This window comes from Hippopotamus amphibius, chromosome 12 (assembly GCF_030028045.1).
Source record: "Hippopotamus amphibius kiboko isolate mHipAmp2 chromosome 12, mHipAmp2.hap2, whole genome shotgun sequence".
Lineage (NCBI taxonomy): Eukaryota > Metazoa > Chordata > Mammalia > Artiodactyla > Hippopotamidae > Hippopotamus > Hippopotamus amphibius.
Window position 1 is genome coordinate 38,809,108 of NC_080197.1, and position 19,157 is coordinate 38,828,264.

General features: G+C 44.6%; 1 protein-coding gene and 1 long non-coding RNA gene across 2 annotated transcripts; one reads left to right on the top strand and one right to left on the bottom strand.

Annotated features, from left to right (window-relative positions):
• Positions 1-4,793: 4,793 nt before the first annotated feature.
• NANP (N-acetylneuraminic acid phosphatase) lies at positions 4,794-12,778 on the bottom strand. Its single transcript, XM_057702089.1, has 2 exons — positions 12,571-12,778; positions 4,794-6,099 (listed from the first exon to the last, which is right to left on the bottom strand). Exons 1-2 carry the CDS (start codon positions 12,658-12,660, stop codon positions 5,443-5,445), a joined length of 747 nt encoding a protein of 248 aa, XP_057558072.1. The 5' UTR covers positions 12,661-12,778; the 3' UTR covers positions 4,794-5,442.
• Positions 12,779-12,811: 33 nt separating this feature from the next.
• LOC130832966 (uncharacterized) lies at positions 12,812-18,542 on the top strand. The gene is made up of 3 exons (XR_009048405.1): positions 12,812-12,878; positions 16,738-16,984; positions 17,717-18,542. It is a non-coding gene; the product is annotated as an uncharacterized LOC130832966 (long non-coding RNA).
• Positions 18,543-19,157: the final 615 nt, after the last annotated feature.

Sequence of the window (19,157 nt, forward strand, 5' to 3'; positions counted from 1 at the left end):
CGACTACCTGGTGTTTCAAACATGGTCCCCACATTTTTTCCAACTGCCGCACCATCCAACACTTGATTGGGGAGTTAACCTGTGCTGCGGTAGGAGACAATCTGGCAGAGCTGGGGGGCGGGGGACTGGGTGTGGCCTGGCTCTTACACTGTGGCAGAAGGGCTGTCTCACCAGCTGCGGCTGTACCCAGCTCCGTGTTGTTTCCCATTCTTAGAGTGAGGAGTCAACCCACTGAATTTCCACAAAATTTGCTCATTCCAAGGAGTTAAGTGTAGCAATGGCGCTGTTGTCAGAGGAGCACCGTAAATACCTTATTTCAATGACATCTGCTGGACACTCAGTGAAGCACAATGTGTGACTTTCAAAGTGTACTTTGCAAACTATTATTTTATTTACTTTATTATGTTTTCAAGCACAAGCTTGAAACAAGCTTGGGAGATGTACAAAAAAGATTAAACACACATCTCTAATTATTAGGAACTCAGCAAGTATAATATGGGTGATATAAACCAACAAATAAACCATCATAAAATTTAACTTTTAAATCACTTAAAATTGTACAACTTAGGGGCATTAGTACATTCACAATGCTGTGAAACCATCACCCCTATCTAGTTCCAGAAAATTTTCGTCACCCCAGAAAGAAACTCTTGTATCCACAAGGCAGTCACTCTTCATTTCCATTTCAGTAAACCAATTAAGTCATTTATCATCTGTCACTTTAAAAAAGCTTACGTTGAGGATCTTATCCATAGGTTAGGCTGATGCCCAGAAAAAAAGAAAAAATTACGACATCTTCCAAGAAATCCACGGAAATAACTGTACTGTCAATGTTATATATGTGAACACTGGTTAAAAAAAAATGGTTTTGACCCACCAAGGTCATGTGACTTTTCTGGGCCATGCTGCTTGGTCTGTAGGATCTTAATCCCTGACCAGGGATTGAACCCAGGGCCGTGGCAGTGAAAGTGCCAAGTCCTAACCACTGGACCACCTGGGAATCCCCTGTACTGTTAAACTTCATTGTAAAAGTATAAACTGAATGTATTGCATTCAGAAGGATTTGATTATAAAGAAATATAAATCTTAGAAGTGATCACAGGAACAGTTGCCAATCAAAATAAATATCTATGTATAAGCAAAGTTGAAAATTCAGGAACATAGGGCCATAAGGAGACCTGCCATCAGGATGAAAGTCAAAGAAGGAATGCTGTATACAAGAATACAGAGAATAAGGACGTTGGGGAAAGGACCTTAAAAAATAAGCTGCAGATACAATTTAAAAAAAAAGCTGCAGGCATGCTGTAAATCTTCACTTCAAATGAACAGCCTTTCTCAAGCTGTGGGTAGTGACTGAGGCACAGGACTGGTTTTGTGGGACTTGACCCGCATTGAACACAGACTACTAAACAACAGCTTCCACAAAGAAGGCAAAAGAAGGAAGTACACATCTAATATTGCTTCTACCCCAAACGCAGCAGAAACTATCATAAAGGAATTTAAACACACACCCCCACACACGAACCAAGAAAACAGGCACTGAGAACAAAATTGTGGAAGCTGGAAAGCAGGCACACAAGTGCGTGATTTAGTAGATTCAAGAAAGCTGAATCTAGACCAGCAGTGGGAAAAGCTGAGAAACCATGAGGTGTACAGCGACTCCTCCAAAGATTCAGGCACTGATACCACAAGATACCTCAGTCCTGAAGGAGAAGAGGGAGCTGAGTTAAGGAGGATGCGGTAAACGGTGTTCCAAATACAAAGAGGGAACTCCCTCGCAGCCAGGGGTTCTTCAAGTAACTGCCTACCCAGATACCCTATAAAAAAGGAACCTCTGAGTCTACAAGCCCCATCCACTCGTGCAGAGCTTCCAATCAGCATTTTCATCCTTTTCTCTTACTTGTGATAAACAAGGTTCACTGGGCATTTAAGGAAAGCCTCTAATGTGAACAAACATACCTAAATAAACAGGTCAGATCAACATCGGAGATACAGTAGATCCCGTGGATTCTTCAAAAACTTACAATAATTTTTTGAGCAGTAATAGTCCACTCAAAACAAAACTCAATGTTATTAGGAAGGAACATTTAGGAAACCAAAAAAACTTGGAAATTAAAATACATGATGGCAGGCAGGAAAAAAAAAATCAGTAGGATTGAAAGGTAAAGTTGAAGAAAGCTTCCAAAAAGTAGAACAAAATAAGAGACAGAAAAATAGGAGAGAAAAGGAAGTGGAAGGTCAGTAGAGGAGGCCCAACATCCAAATAGCAGGAGTTTCAGAAAAAGAAAGCGGGAAACACAGTGGTGAAGCAATGATCAATTAAGTAATTACATTTTTCCAGGACCGAAGAACATAAGGTTTTGTTTGTAAAGGTTCAAGAGTGCCAAGGGTAGAGGATGAAAACACAGCAAGGTACATCATCATGGACCACTGGGGAAAAACCAAAGCTCTAGGAGCTTCAAGAGAAAAAGAAAATTGTCACTTAAAGTGGCTGCTAGACCACAGAGCAATGCCTTTGAAATTCTGAATGATCTCCAACTACATACTGCTAAACATGGGAGAAGAGAATAAAGGCATTTTCAGACACTTAAGATCTGAATATTTTTATCTCACATTTACAGGAAACTTTTCAAGGATGCATGACACCAAAAGGAATAAATCAAAAAAGGGAACACACAGGGCACAGGACATCCAACTTAAGAAGCAAAGGGCATAACCAGGATGGTGATATGCGCCAGAAGAGGGCAATTAGACTGGGGCCAGAGCAAAGGCTTCACAGCCGTACTGATCTCAAAGTCAACAACTGGCTCAGTGAAAATCAACGGAACCATCGCCTTCATCAACAGCGGGTGGCTGAGACCAAAGATGTACGCTTCTAACATGAGCAACTCACAGAAGCTTCAGGACTCTTTTTTAATCAGATTCTTAGCAAGATCGTGGCTCCCTAAAACCGAAAAGCAGGAGTAAAAACCTGCCTGAATCAGAGGAATTCTATACACTCATACCTACCTATATAGGCAGATACATAGGAAACTGCTGACAGCAGGGGCCTTTAGGTCAGGCGCATTGCTGGAAGAGATGAGGCGGGCTTTTTGCTATTCACCCTTTCATTCTTTGATTTCTGTACCACAAATAGTACTTGTTCAAAAATGAAAAAAATATACTCCCTGATTTAAAAAAGGATGGAATGAAAAAAACCTGAGCATCAAGCACAGCAAGAAAGTAGTTTGTTAAATATATAAAACTGTATTTAATATACACACATTGATATTAACTAAATGTTCACTATAAATGTGTTTAACGGGTTGTGATAGAAAATGTTTCCTACTGTGGGTTGTAAAGAAATCTGAAAGTGCTAAACCAAGCACCTCTGTAATTAAGCAAAGTGTCCTTCCCACAATATTCATACTCGCTGGGTCCTGGGCACCACCATATCTAAGACGTTCAGGCACCAGTGGATGGAACTGTGTAGGGAACCAGAAAACGTCCAACTTTGTGTCAGTGTTCCAGGGGCAGTGTCCACGCGTGTCTACTCCAGGCCTTCCTCTGTAATGACAATGTGTGGGAGAGCCTCTGGACAAGTGAGAATTTATGGCTTTGTACGAGTATGGGAAACTATGGAAAACAATACAATATTATTCTAGTACAAAAACATGATTAATAACAGGTCTATTCCAAGATTTCTTAATAACTTCTATAACATTCTACTCAGAAGGCAGAAAACCACAAAGTCCTTCCCTAAGGAAGGGTGCAAGTGAAATGTAATACTCCTGCAGGCGAGGTGAAAGGACACACCCTCAGCATCACACTCGGCCCACTAGAGAAATCATGGCACAACTGCTTTCCTGTCAAGATCCTCCAACTTAAGGATTTTTAAACAGCTACAATGTAATTGAGGTCACATGGACACTGTACCTGGAAGAGATATACACAAATGTTCCCCGTTCACAAACATTCAGCTTTAGAGGGACAGCACTCTGGGCAGTCAAGGACACAATCACATTTTTAAAAATTAAGAGAAGTAAGCACAACAGGCACATGCAAAATGGCAGAGAGTCCTGTTCTTGGTAGGACACGTGAAGGAGCCAGAGTTCCATATACCCCAACAATCCAACATTTTACATCACTAGTTTCCTATACAAAAGTTAAAAAAACAAAAACAAACAAAAAACCTGACAGAAAACAACCCAAATCATTATTTCTTTTTTCCTTAATTAACCATTTTACTCTAAGTTTGGTTGGCAAAAATCACGAGACTTTCCAGCCCAATGGTATTGAGAAATTTTTCTAGTTGCAAGATGCCTCCCTATGGAGTTTTAATTAGTAAGCTCAAAGCAAACTCTGAAAATGGATATAGAAATTTGTGGAACAATGACATAGTTCCCCAAATCTGAAAAACAGATTTAAGGCAGATGGTAACACCAAAAAGAGCCAATCAAGTATTAAAATGGCACTCTGGAAGTGGTTCACAGCAAAACCCAATGTTCTATTAGTTTTTATCATAAGGCTGAAACCATCCAGTCAGCAGACAAGGTGAAACTATCCACTCATGGGGCAGCGTGATTAGGCCACATCAAGGCAACTCCCCTCTGATGCGGCCACAGAAGGAGGCCCCTTCTGGGGCCATGTGGCTTGCACTCATCCACACCAAGACACGCTGGTCCCTCAACCCCATTGCATACGTGGGAAAAGACAGTGAAAGTACTTCCATAAGAGGTAAAGATTAACAGGAACCTATAAGCTCGCTCTGGAAACTTGTGAAAATGTAATGGAAAAGGAGCACCATATGCTGATTTTAACAGCTTTTTTACTGGAGGAATTTATTGGTCAAGTACACACCATATGAAAATTATCCCCCCCACCCCTCAAAAGGTAATGCAGAAAAATGAGATTCATAAGAGAAGTATACATTCAAAATAGGCAAAAATATGGTGCATGTTTTAAAAACAGAAAATATGAAAATAATTTCACCCTGAAATGCCCTGATTTGCAAGTGACTTGGTACTTATTTTATATTAACTAGATCCAACTGCTCTAATAAATCTCTATTTATATATGTTTTAGAATACCTATTTTTTTAAAAATACCTGTTTTTAAGCCAAAACATAAGATCTGTATTTGTGCATCCACATATAAGTAAGTTATCTTCCTTGGTATCTTCACAGATCCAAGACGCTAACAGATTAATAATTTTAAAAAATCTCAAGCCACAGATTAACAAATATATTTCCTCAGGTTTTCTGGATTACACTACTAAAAGTAACTTGTATGAATGTATTCTGCATTTTCAGATATAAATACCAGTCAGTGGTTGGTTGGCCATTACACGACAAGTATAATTATCCTCAGAATTGGATCACAGTATATAGAATGCCTTAATTTTTCTTAGTTCAAACCCTGTAATTTGACCCTAAAATTCGTAAGCATACACTTTCCTGTGCTTCAAGCAGACACACTGACTTTGCAGTCTATACTTCGTAAGAGAGCAGGTAATTCCAGCACAGAAGAAACTATATAATGAGGCCTGGGGGAGGACTTCACTGGCACCATTCCATTTTTATTTATCCAGACAGTTGCCTTCAGCCCTGCATTGAGGCCTCCTTGTATATCAGTTTCTAGTGTGTCACCAACCATCACACAGTCCCCAGGCTGTACTCCAAGGAGATCACAGGAGTAATAAAATATGGAAGGTGCCGGTTTCTCCTCTTCCTGCTCTCCACCTACAACAATAGCGTCAAAATAGGACTGACAGGCACAAGCCTCGATCTTCTCCCTCTGGGTCTGTCGTTCTCCATTTGTTAATAAAAGTAGGCGGACCTCCTTTCGAAGTTCAGTGAGCATGGCTTTGACATCTTCTGCTAGTGTCATATGCTGTAAACGTGTAGATTTCCACAGGAAATAACATTCTTCAGCTAATTTCCTATTGGCCGCACCACCTTTTGTTTCCTGGATTGCTTCTGCCCAGTGTGAAGTCCTGAGGTCAGTAATGCAGGTATTAGAAGGATGAAAACATTCCTTGCTGAGTTTAACTTGAACTTTGTTACAGATGATTTCAGCCTCTTCTTTGTAATGGTATTTTGATTGTAAGAGTTTTATCACCTAAATAAAGGAAAATAACTCCATCAACACACTTCATGTCTTTAATACTCATGCCCTGAGAAGCTGTGAGCCTATAAACCCGGAGCAGAGACAGATTCTAACTCCACTCCTCTGCCTTAAGGAAACCCTATTACCACACCATTTCTGGTGGGAATTGGTCTTATTTCTCAAGACACCAGAGTGAAGATCTCCCAACCTTTCTAGACAACTCATTCACATTTTTCACCAATTTCTTCTGATTCTTTATATATAGCTAATAAAAATCCCTCATTTGTCAGTTTAAGTCTACCACCTTTCATTCTGGTCATGAACATGTGAAAATAAAACTGTGCTTATATTTAGTAAAATATAAAATTTCTAACAACCAATATTTAGACTCTTCCAGAAATAACGCTAGTTTACCTAACCTTTCCTCATCTATACCCACTTTCCGTTTTGAAGGCCTAAATTAATCACCATATAAAAGGGGACCCATTCTGTCCTTTTGAAAACGTGTATGTAGCTCTAATGGAATTGAGCATGTTCTGTGACCTCAGCAGTTTAATGACAGTGCTTCTTCCAAACCCAGTTTTCCAGATAAAAAACTTCAAGTAATTCTGAGTCTCCCCCTTTGTCACACTGGTTCTGAATCCCTTATCATAACCCCTCTTATGTTCCCATAGCTCTTTATCTTGACTTTTTATTATATTAGGTCCTTGTCCATTTGGCCCGTCTTCTAACATTTACCAAGACGTTAACATGGCAACTCATTACGCCCAAAGCTCACACACGTTATTTCTAATCCTTTCTACAACTCTGCAAGGGAGCTTCCTTTTTGAGATTAGGAAAGGGAAGTTCAGAACCGATAAATAACTTGGTCCAGCTGAGATTTAAACCCACACTTGCCTACTCCACAGGCCACATGCTTGCCTCTACACTATGTACTCGGCACTGGAGACTGCACCCCTCGTCCTCATGAACTTATCTGGTGGGGAAAAAAACCATCACAAACACTGGTTGAGAGCCTTGACAGTTATCTGAAAAACTGGAAATAAAATGTAAGGAGCAACCCCCAGGGCTGCTGGGTAAGGAGGGCAGAGGAAGGAACATTTAAACCTAGGCATTACCAAGCCCAAAGGTGGGAATGGGAGGAGGAAAAAACCATTCTAGACAGAAGGAACAGCACAAAGATGCAGTACTTGGAATTCTGTGAACTGGCAAAGGCAAGAAGCTGAGCTCAGCCGCCACAGAAGGCATGTGAGGGAGAATGCTAGAGATGAGGCTGGACAGGCTGCAGCGGGTGCTACCCAAACTCCCTTGGCACACCTTATTCCCACACTCGCCAATGGCTTTATACTTCAAGTACTGTACTTGGGCTTCTCTGCCTGAGGGCTTTATCTAGCCACAGGGGCACCCATGAGCACAGGCGGGAGCCAGAGAATAGCCTGAGGAGCAGCTCTCAACCAATAAGAAGCAGAATTGGTGGGCTGCCCCTTGGAAGGGACAAGTAGGGTAAGTCCGCAGGTGTCTCCCAGAGTCCCCAACTGTTCACACAGTTACCTGCTGGTGAACACAGCCTGTATTAGGTTCCTTGCCTTCCCTGTCTGGCTCCACCACCCACTATGGTGCTTCCTAGGGTCACCTGCCAATTGACCTACTTGCACTTGAAGCCCCCTGTTCCAAGCACATCTGGGGGAAGTCAATCACGCCAAAGCAGTTTTGGATCTTTGAGGATGAAGGCAATGCACACAGCTGGGGCTAAAAATTCTCTGTTGTTGAAGCAAAGCAGTCAAACAAGTTAGGCTGTGTTACTCTAAACTCTGCAGGGAATAAATGATCTGCTACTCACACCAGACACTCAACTCACCTACTGAAACGGGAAAAGAGCTGAACAGACACAGTCTTCCTTCAGAGCATAAAAACCACATCAAAAGTAAAGGAAATATTTTTCAGGCTGTGTTAATCACAAAACGTAATAGTTATGAAAAGTCTTACTAGTCCAAGAAAAATATACCAGCCCTAATAATTTTAGGTGAAGGCAAAATACGGAAAGTTTTTGCCTTATAAAGTTAAATTTCAATGAACAAATCAAGCCTTTTCAATCTCCACAGTTATGTCACCATCTTTTCCAGCAATGTCAACTGAATTACTCCTGAGCTATGACTGAAGGTCACTACACAGTTTTAGCAATGCTACTGCTACACAATAAAAGGACACAGGCCTCTAGGACTCCACAGTACTCGTGATTCAACAGGAACCGGCTCACAGTAAATAAGAGCTTCCAATGAAGATCCAATGTCCTGGAAACTGTAATTGGCAATTCATGAAGCGCTTTCTTGGGATCTGAAAAGCAGTTTAGCTCACTTGAAAGGGGAGATTCTCATAGAGACACACTGCTTGCAAGTTTCAAAACTGTTTCCCATTACATTCCCTGAATTAACTTTGCCATTACGTCACACAGCGACTAATTACATATTCATTTGGGATAACAAGTGGTATTTTAATAATATTAACATCTTTTGGAAAGATGTTTATCAGTCATTCACATATTAATATTAGTTCAAACAGAAATAACACCTAAGGTGAATTAGTCCACATTATTGGTGCAAACTCTCCTAACACCTGCACTGAGAGAATGGGAGTTTTAATTTAATTGGGGATGGAGGGAAAAGATCTCTAATTTAGAAATGTGATAACAATTTGTGTAAGGGTAAGTCAGGCCTGAAAAGGATTCTGAGTAGAATGAACCCTCTAGGCATCTACAGGCCTGAAGAAGGGAGCCCTAAGATCGTGAGAGAGGGGACACCAATTTCTACACACAATATACTCAAACTCCATCTACTTCCAAACTCTATTTAAGGCTGTATCACAACACATACAAAAAGGAAACTCCGTTCTACCGCCTACTTTCTGGACTTTCTGGACGCAGACTTAAAAGTTAACACCATCAGTGCTAGTGCTTAGCTGTGATTAGCCTTTTCAAGGGCTAGTGTGGGAACCATGTAACACACATGATTAAGACATGAAGTGGCTGAATTCTAAATAAAACATTTAGAAATACATGCTCGCAAAACACGATGGCGGCATACAGACTAACAATTCAAACAGCCCTCCTGTCATTTTTAGTTCAAGTCTTTGTTCAAACATCATCTACTCAAGGTAGCCTAATCTGACCAACCTATTTTAAAACTGCAGTTCTTTCTCTCCTCCACTTTTTCTAACATACTTATAAATAAAAGCACATTTATTATGCTCGCTGTCATCTTCATTAGAAAGTAAACTCAAAAATGCATAAATCTTTTTGCTTTGTTTTCTGAGAAACCCCAATTTTCTGGAGAAGGCCTCCTCTTGAGTCGTGACACTGAAAGACAAGCCTGAAGGGGGTGGAAAGAAATCCTTCCCAGATGGTTTAAAAAAAAAAATTAAAGCTGATAGTCAATATTTTGTAATAACTGTAACTGGAAGGTAACCTTTAAAAATTTTATAAAAACTAAAAAAAAAAAAGAGAGAGGCATTGAAGAAAAAAAAATTACAGCTGATATACAGTCAGTATATGACTCCTTCTCCTCAAGCCCAAGGCAATGGCTGGACCTTTCCCCCTTCCTCCTTTCATAAATCATTCAGAGTGATTCAGAAAGCTGCTATGTTACTTTTGAATAGGCCAACATTTGTGGGTGTTGCATTACATGATAAAGTAATCTTAGATCCTCCTATAGCTAATTCTACGCATTTCATAGGATATTTACAAAACAAATGGTGGGCTTCCTAGGTGGCGCAGTGGTTGAGAATCTGCCTGCCGGGCTTCCTAGGTGGCACAGTGGTTAAGAATCCGCCTGACAATGCAGAGGTCACGGGTTCGATCCCAGCTCCAGGAAGATCCCACATGCCACGGAGCAACTAAGCCCGTGTGCCAAAAAAAAAAAAAAAAAAAGCAGAGAATCTGCCTGCCAATGCAGGGGACATGGGTTCGATCCCTGGATCCCACATGTCGCAGAGCAACTAAGCTCGTGCGCCACAACTATTGACCCTGTGCTTTAGAGCCTGTGAGCCGCAACTACTGAGCCCATGTGCTGCAACTACTGAAGCCCATGAGTCTAGAGCTCGTGCTCCACAAGAGAAGCCACGGCAATGAGGAGCCCGAGCACAACGAAGAGCAGCCCCCACGCACCGCAACTAAAAAGAAAGCCAGTGCACAGCAAAATAAATAAATAAATAAAAATAAGTAAATAAATAAATAAATAAAGCAAATGGTAGAGAACCAAGCGTGGAGAACTGGACTTTTATCCATCCATTCAACATTCATTCAACATTTACCCTGTGTCAAACAAGATGAATTAGACAGTCTGGGTGCCTTGAGTTACAAAAATTAATTGTAATATCCTTTGACAAACATTAAAAGATACCCGAACAAGACACAGAGCTGATATAAGGGAGGGTGTAAAGACCTGTGAGAAATACTTTTGTTTTAGAAATTTTGCTGTGGTAGGAATGTGGATGATGAATTGCACATGGTAAGCCTAGAATCAAGACCACTGTGACTGTCTAGATGAGAGACAACTCCAGCTTTGACTAAGACAAGGGCAGAGGGGTTGTGCAGGAGAGGACAGACTTGGTGACAGAGTGGACAGTGCTATAATTCTGATACACTGGACTCTACGTACTTCCTATGCGTTATATTAAACCTAGCTGATAGGCTTTTTGAGAACTGATATCACTATTAAAATATCACTATTTGAAGATTTGAGGCTTAGAGTGGTTACCTAACTTGTTCGGGTGCTTTCAGCTAGGTATTGGGAGAGCTGTGATTCAAGCTTAACTGCCTGATTTTAAAGCCTACACGCTCGGCCTATAGAAAGAATTGGACAAAAACAAGGATTTCATTACAACACACTGGACCTGCCGTGCCAAGAACACACAGGTAAATTTGTACAGTCTGCAGCTAGAGATACTGGAGGCAATACAGCACCCCTGGTGCCCCTGAGGTCAAGATCAAAGGCATGGAGATGAAAGGGACAGCCAACAGCATGTAATGACTAGATAAAGTCATTAAGAGAGACTTAACATGCCCAGGATTCTGGCAATTTGGGAGGTGCCTAATGATGGTGAGTCTAATTCAATCTAGTGGCAAAAATAAAAAAGATACATTGCAGTGGATTTGGGAATAAATAGGAAGTAGAAACATGGAGATAATGATAGAGATTTCTCTTGAAAAACATGGCTGTCAAGAGAGGTAGTATCTTGTGGAGAAGAAGGGTCCAAGGGAGGCGTTCTTTTTAAAGTATTGGATATTTAAAAGATTCTGCATGAATTATTCACATGTGCTTTTTTTTTTTCTTTTACTTCAAAAACTGACACAGGTTTGTGACATTTTTTTCTTTTGGCAAAAATTGTATAAAATAATAGTTAACATTTTTCCAATCCGTATTTTGGAGAATCACTCTGCTAAATTGTTATACACATTATCTCAATTTCCCAAAACAGTCTTTTGAAGTTGGCCCTAGTGTCGTACTGTAATACAGATGAGAAACGGAGGCACTGAGTTGAATTATTTGCCCAAGATCTCAGAGTACATTGTGGAGCCAAGATTCAAACCCAAGAAATCTGCAAGCTGACTATATGTGATTGAACACTGATTACATTGCCCATGGAGTATCATAACAGAACGTAAAGACACCTTTATCAAAAAAAATAGAAGAGTGAGTATTCGACAGATTCGAAAATGCAGCAGGAGTGGAATGCACCAAGAAAGAGGATGAAGAGGCTGAAGACCCAGGGAGACACAACCTCACTAAGGAAGCACGGAGAGAACGGGGCACTTAGGGCTGGAAGGATTCGCTTCCGAAAGTGGGTTTTTCAGATAGCGGAATCCTTAGTTTTCTCCTTAAAGCTGAATGCGGAGGGAAGAAAGCAGCGGCGGCTTCGGGTCTTGAAGAGCACGGGAAAGGTCGGAAAGAGCATCAGTAGGTACGGAAAGGGGAGGACGCTGCGGAGCAAGGCCTCGGGAGAGTAAACCTACGGAGGGTCACCCCCCCCCCCCCCAGCAGGAACACCGGCCGGGAGTTCCCAAGGAGGAAACGCCCTCGAGTCGCTCAAGTCCAGGCTCCAGGGTCCAGCGAAGACCACGCGGCGGGAGACCACCCTCCCGCGGTCAGTCCCGGAGAGAGCCGGGCGCGCGCTCGTCCCGGCAGGTCCGGACCCTGTGCCGACAGAAAGCCAGGCGCCTCGCGCGCGGCCGCTTTTCTGTGCCCTCGTGGCAGTTTGGCGACATCCTTCCGGGAGCCCGAGGGCGGGGAGCGCCCTCCGCTCGCAGCCTCCCCGCTCCCTCCGCGCGGGGCCGCCGCCGGGGTCCCCCGGCACGAGGGGCCTCGGGGACCAGGGGCCCCGGCGGGAGGGAGTCGCGACGGGGCACCGGGCCGGGGTCCCCCGGGGGCGAGAGAGCGCGCGGGGCGGGGCGCCGGGCTCGCCCGAGGGAAGCGGGAACCGGGACGTTACCTCCAACATGCCCTTCCGACCCGCCCCGGCCGTGTCGATGAGTGTGTTGTCCAGGTCGAAGAAGACGGCCCGCACCCGACTCAGCCCCATGCCTCCGCCGCCGCCGCCGCCACCACGCGCGTGCTTGCGCGAGACCGGCCCTGCGGACCGTGAAGGCGGGGGCGGAGCCGCCGGGCAGCCTGACCCTTCCGCACCGGCGGGGAGCTCCCGCGAGATGTCTCCATACCTGAGCGCCGCGGCACAGCGAAGTCCCGCGAGACTCCGGAATCTTGGTGTCTGGGATGCCCCGCGGGCGCGCCCGCGTCGCGGTGAGAGGGGTGGTCTGAGTCGCTGACGTGTGTGCGGGGGGGCGGGGGTGATCGGAAGCGCGGCTTCCTCCCTGGGGCCTCTCTCTGCTTATCTCGTTTCTCATTTTGCCCTCCTTGCGGGAGGAGGATGTCCTGACTGCCCGGGGGAGGCTTTCTGCGCCCCGTGGTGCCCGGGAGGAGACAGAACAAGCGGCTTTTCCGGAGGGACCGGGTGTCCTGGGGCGCCGAGCGCGGCCGGGTCGGGTGTGTATGTGTGGGTCGGAGTCTGCGGCCCCGTCAGAAGCAGCGCCAGACCCGGCCGGGGCGTCTTTTGACCTCTGTGGCTGGCGCTTAACCTGCCGAGGTCGGGACGCCGGCAGGAGCCGGGGCAGAGCTGGGGGACATGTTGGAAAGGTGTGACCCGGCTCGTGGAGCCCCTGTCTGGCGGCTCTGCCTGAAGGCAGGGGGCTCTGTAGTGTCTGCCCAGTGTTTTGTCCACCTTGATTTGATGGCGTTTTCTGAAGCCTTGCATTTTCCGCTCGCTGGGTGTGTTCTACCTGGAGGATTTTCAGGCATAGCCAGGGGCTGAGGGACCTAGAGAGTCTGTTAAACCTCCAGAAGGGCAGTAACAGTTGTTTGCTTTCTGCTGTAAGGATCTCGGAACGAATCTCTAATCTTCTGTGTAGATTGTCTGTGTTGGGTAACTTGACAGAAATTTGGATACGTGGTCATCATCAGTGACCAGAAATTGTGTGTTAGGTAGAACAGGGCCACCGGTCAAATCTGGCTTGTCACCAGATTTTGTTGCATTTGTGAGCAGAGTGGTTATTACATTTTAAACATTAATTGAAAATACGAGTATAATCAAAGGAAGTGTATCCATGACACGTGAAAATTATATGAAATTAAAATTTAGTGTCCATAAATAGTTTTATTGGGGTACAACCACACATTTACTTATGTGTCTTTTGCTGCTTTTGCCATACAGTAGCAGAGTTGAATAGTTACAAGTGAGACCATAGGGCCTGCAAAACACTTCATAGAAAAAAATCTGCCCACCACTGAGGTACATATTAACAGTTGGGCTGCTGATGTTCAGTAGATCAGTTTTTTTTTTTTTTTTTTTAGGCGTGCAGGCTTCTCTCTAGTTGTGGTGTGTGGGTTTTCTCTTCTCTAGTTGCGGCACACAGGCTCCAGAGCGTATGGGCTCTGTAGTTTGCCACAACACACTCTCTAGTTGAGGCATGGGAACTCAGTAGTTGTGGCTCGGCCTTAGTTGCCTCGGGGCATGTGGGATCTTAGTTCCCTGACCAGGGATCAAACCCACGTCCCCTGCCGTGGAAAGCCGATTCTATACCACTGGACCACCAGGGAAGTTCTAGATCAGTTGTCTTAATCTTTATGTTAATAGGGTTTTCTTCTGCAGTGGCGGACTACAGTTTCCATGTTTTGGAGCAGAATCACAGTTGACTTCTCTTTGCTACTGTGGAAAATAAATGAATACCCATTCCTCAAAAACATGACTCAGTTGATGTGCAGGGCTAATCTATCAATTTTGGTCATTTAGGTTAGCAATCGGCCAAAATTATGAGTGCCTTAATTAGAGTTACTTTTTTTAATTGCCTGAATTGTAAGAATAAATTTAGCGTAAAACTGCGTATGGGCACATGAAGCCTATAAGATTACAGCAGGGTTTTCTCGTTTTGTTTTGCTTTTGGTTTTTTTGGCCACGCTGTGCGGCATGTGGGATCTTAATTCCCTGACCAAGGATTGAACCTGTGCCCCCTTCATTGGTAGCACAGAGTCTTAACCACTGGACCACTAGAGAGGTCCATGTTTTGTTTTGTCTTTCCTTTTCCTGATGTGCATATAGCTTATTGACTTAGGCCCAAATCCAAAGCCAGAGAAGGTACAGCAGTCTGCGTGCACCATCAGTCCTCTTGACTTCGTGGGTCAAGTGTTTGTCAGGTTTCTCTTTGTGACAAGTACTCTAATGGCATTCCATAACCTCTCCAGCTTGGCTGCTTGAAGGGAGGTGATAGCCAGGTACAGTACACTGACAACTTTGGTTCCTTCTAATTAAATGTCTCCAGGCTTTAGGATGTTGCAGTTGATGTTTGTGAACCAGTGAATTTTCCTGTACCCTTTTAAGGTGAAATGTACAGACTCCTCATTATAAATGAGCCTTAGGTTATTAGTACATTACTTAGCTGGTCAGCTTGACAGATTTAACAGTACTAGCTAGAAGATATTTTCGTACTTGCAGGAGGCAAGGTCTAAATAAAAGATTGGTAATTGTGTGATTTGATCAAGGAACACAAAGTGAAAACTAAACTGTAATCCTTGTTTCTCCTGCATCCTGCAGAATGGCACCATTGCTGTGCAACTGCTGCTATCCAATGTTGATCCTGTCTTTTCCTACCCTAGGGAAAGTCTTTCCCAGATCCTTCCCGCCACCTCTCCTGTACAAGTTCATTACAACTCCATGACCACAAAAGAGAGGCTTGCCCAGTGGTTTAAAGGTTTTCTTAGAATGAGGCATTGGTCAGTTGATAGGGACAAGAGAGAAACAACCAGAGGAGAATCTCACAGGCTTCTGCTACATCTACCCAGCTGTCATCAGCTATACCCATCTACTTGGCTTGATAACTTTGAATGAGTCATCCCTGCTGCCTTCTGTAGCCAGCTGTGTACTAGATTCCTGCCCTTACTTAGGGACATCTTTTCAGCAATTGTTACCTCCTCTCTTTTACATCATCAAAATTTTCCCATCTGTTGGATCCGCCCCTCTCACTCACAGTTTTTTACTGAAACTACTCTTGCCAAGTCACCAGTGACCTTCAGCTTGCTAAATCCAATAGCATTCTCTGGCCTCATCTTCCTTGTCTTATCAGCAACATTCCACCTAGCTAGTCCTTTTCTTCTTCACTTGGCTTTCAGATTTCCTTTTCTGCTCCTGACTATTCTTCACAGTCTCCTTTGCTGGCTCACCCTGACTTTCTGAGGTTAGATGGCTCCAGGGCTGTCAAACTACATTCACGCCCTTGGAAAATCTCTTTCATTCACTGTCATGATTTTGAATACCATCTATATATTGTATGCTGATGACTCATAAAATGCTATGTCCCCTGATCCCTTGAGAATTATCTTGGCCAGAGAATAGAAAAATAAATAAAGCCAATAAACATTTGAGAGGTGGTCAGTCACCCTTGTATTTTAAGAAATGCAGGGACTTCCCTGGTCGGGCAGTGGTTAAGATTCCGCCTGTCAATGCAGGTGACATGGGTTCTAGCCTTGGTTTAGGAAGATCCCACATGCTGTGGAGCAACTAAGCCCATGCGCCACAACTACTGAGCCTGCACTCTGGAGCCCACGAGCTACAACTACTGAAGCCTGCACCCCTAGAGCCCATGCTCAACGAGAGAAGCCACTGCAATGAGAAGCCCGCACACCACAATGAAGAGTAGCCCCCACTCGCCACAACTAGAGAAAGCCTGCACACAGCAACGAAGACCCAACGTAGCCAATAAATAAATAAATTTATTTTAAAAAAATGCAAATCCAAACAATAGTATGGTGTCATTGTTACATATACTATAAGCAAAAGTGAAATGTCATACCTCAATAAAGCTGATTATTAGAACAAAACCAAACCCAAAAGCAGCCTTGCTGTACAACCTTGTCCATCTGATCCCAGATATGTTACATAAAGTAAAAATTATCCTAACTCATTAACACACTGTTTTTTCCTCTGCAAAATGGAGATTCCAATTCTAACTTGTGGGTTGGTTGAGAGGATAAAATATGGCAATGATTTTAAAGCCAGTACCCGGGACAGGACGGTTGCTTAGTAGATGCTAACTGAATCATTTTCCACCAGACCCTGTCTATACCAGGAATGCATCAGCCTGAATAAAGTTCTGAGAGAAGGAATGCTGGGACAATGATGGAAGAGTACTGAATGACGGCATAAGATCTGGGGAATATTCCTTGTGAAGAGGCCTGGTTGACTGAGTACCATCTGAGGCCCTAAGCCCCAGATGGGACAGTGCAGGTCACAAGATGTCAAACATGAGCAAAGGACACCCACTGTTTTGAGCAGAGAAGGCACTGCAGGAAGGCAAGAGGTAAGGAGTACCAACTGGAGGCTAGGCTGTCCTCCCTTTCCCCAGTAGAGTCCTCTCAGGTTGGCAGGGGGTTGGAGGAAGTAGAACTAGAGGCTAAAAAGGGGTGTGATCTTCAGATTGTCCTTGGGAATTCCCAGGCCTGGGGAATGGCCTCCTCTTGGAAAAAGAGGGGGAGGGAGGGAGAGAGGGAAAGTATTAGTCCTGCCAGAGAAGAAAAGGACCATGAGTAGCTTCCTAAGAATAGACCCAGAGTGTGGGTATCAGAACACAACCTATCCTGACATGATACTGACACTGAGCAGAAAGTTTGTCCTCTTTGTGCCTTTGGAATAAGGAGGTTTTGCTATTAATAATGTTTAACACTTATTGAACATTTAATATACACCACAGATGGTTCCTGGTGTTGTTCAAAATTTCTCATTCAGTCTTCACAACCATCCTATGAAGTGGTTATTTTTTACCCATCTTTTTCAGATGAGGAAACTGAGAGTTTAAATACCTTTCTCAAAGTGATGGAGCCTAGATCTGAATTCTCACTGTAAAGGGCATGCTGTTAACCAACAGGCATGGCTGCGACAATTCTCAGTGTATATGGGTGGGGATTTGGATCAAACCAGATTAATCGCAAGGGAACGTGTTAGATCTGGTTGATGGGTTCATGGGGTACTTCTGGGTTCTGTTTATAATTTTTCCATAAAAAGTTAAAGCTGTTATTTGGTGATTATCTCGCAGGCTGCAGGGGCATTGAAAACACTGGCCCCACTACTACCCCCATCCCAATAACCAAGGGAAGTCCTACCAATGCAGGGCTGGGGGGAGAGGCCGCCTGCATTCCCAAAGCAACCCAACCTCCCTTGGATGACTGCCTTAAGTCAAGCCCCACCCCCCACCCGCATCTCGAAAACCCCTGCTAGGACTCATGGTAGCCCCATCCTTCTCGCGTGCAGAAGACTGACTATCCCAAGGAGAGCTTGCCCCAACCCGACCCTGAGCCCAGTCCTCACCCAAAATACCCAAGCGAAGTCCCTGACCCCTTCTCCCACAACAAAGTCTGGAGCCTCAGAGCAAGAGGGAAGCTGAATTGTATTCAATCCCCAGATCTCAGGGATGTAAATGCCCTCTCCCTCTCCACCAATGCTATTGAGACAGGCTGGGATCTGGGACCCTTTGCTGCAGTGCTGCAATGCTTGCACCTGGACACACCTCTCCTCAAGCAACAAAATACAAAGAAAGTGTATGGGACTAAAAATAACTGTCTGCAGGCTGCAGTTGCGGCAAATTCTGGACCCAAAAGATATAAAGAGACCAAAAAACCCAGCTGGCACTTTTGAAGAACCTGAAGCAAAAACTGTGTGGGGAGCAAAAGCAGAGTACTGAGCATGCCCCCTGCACACACCACTACCAGAGGGGTGGGCAAAACACCTAAGCCACCCCTCTGGCCCTAACCTTGGGCACACGCCTACCCTCACCCCATAGAAGGAATAAACTTGCCCCCCTTCTCAGGGAGCGAGCAAGCAAGGGGACCTGTCGCTTGTTCTCATCACCCCTCCACCCCATCCCCCCGCCTCCCTTGCTGCAGCAGGGGCCCCAATAAAGCCTTGCCGAATTTCTTGTCTGGCCTCTAGTCAATTTCTATTGATTGGGTCAGGCCAAAAACCCTGGTCGGTAACAGTAGTGCTCTGGCCTAATGTACTCCACCTCTTGCCAAAGGACTCTCAAAGTTCACTGGCACCCGTCCCCCATCCAAGGAGAAGCTGTTAGCTCAACACGCTAAGGGCCTCAGTTACTCCGGCACCTACCTGAGGCTCGCAAGTGCTTCCCACCCTACCAGCCCTCACCCACCGCACCACAGGGCCAGCCTTGACCAGCTCTCCTTCCCGCGCAGGAAAAGCATGTCAAAGAGAGGAGCAGTGAGTCTTGCTCCTCAGCGAAACAGATGGTGAACGAGGATGGTGACGCATGAATCCTGAAGGGCCTGGGACTACAGCATCTGGGACTACAGTACCCAGAATCCTTGGCTTGCCCCATGCCCTGCCTTTCTGGGACTACACTACCCAGGATCCTTGACACAGCCCCAGACTACAATACCCAGAATCCTCAGCATTTCCCCCCATCCTGGGGTTACAGTACTCAGAATCCTCCATATGTGTTCCTGGCTCCCCACCACCCCTCT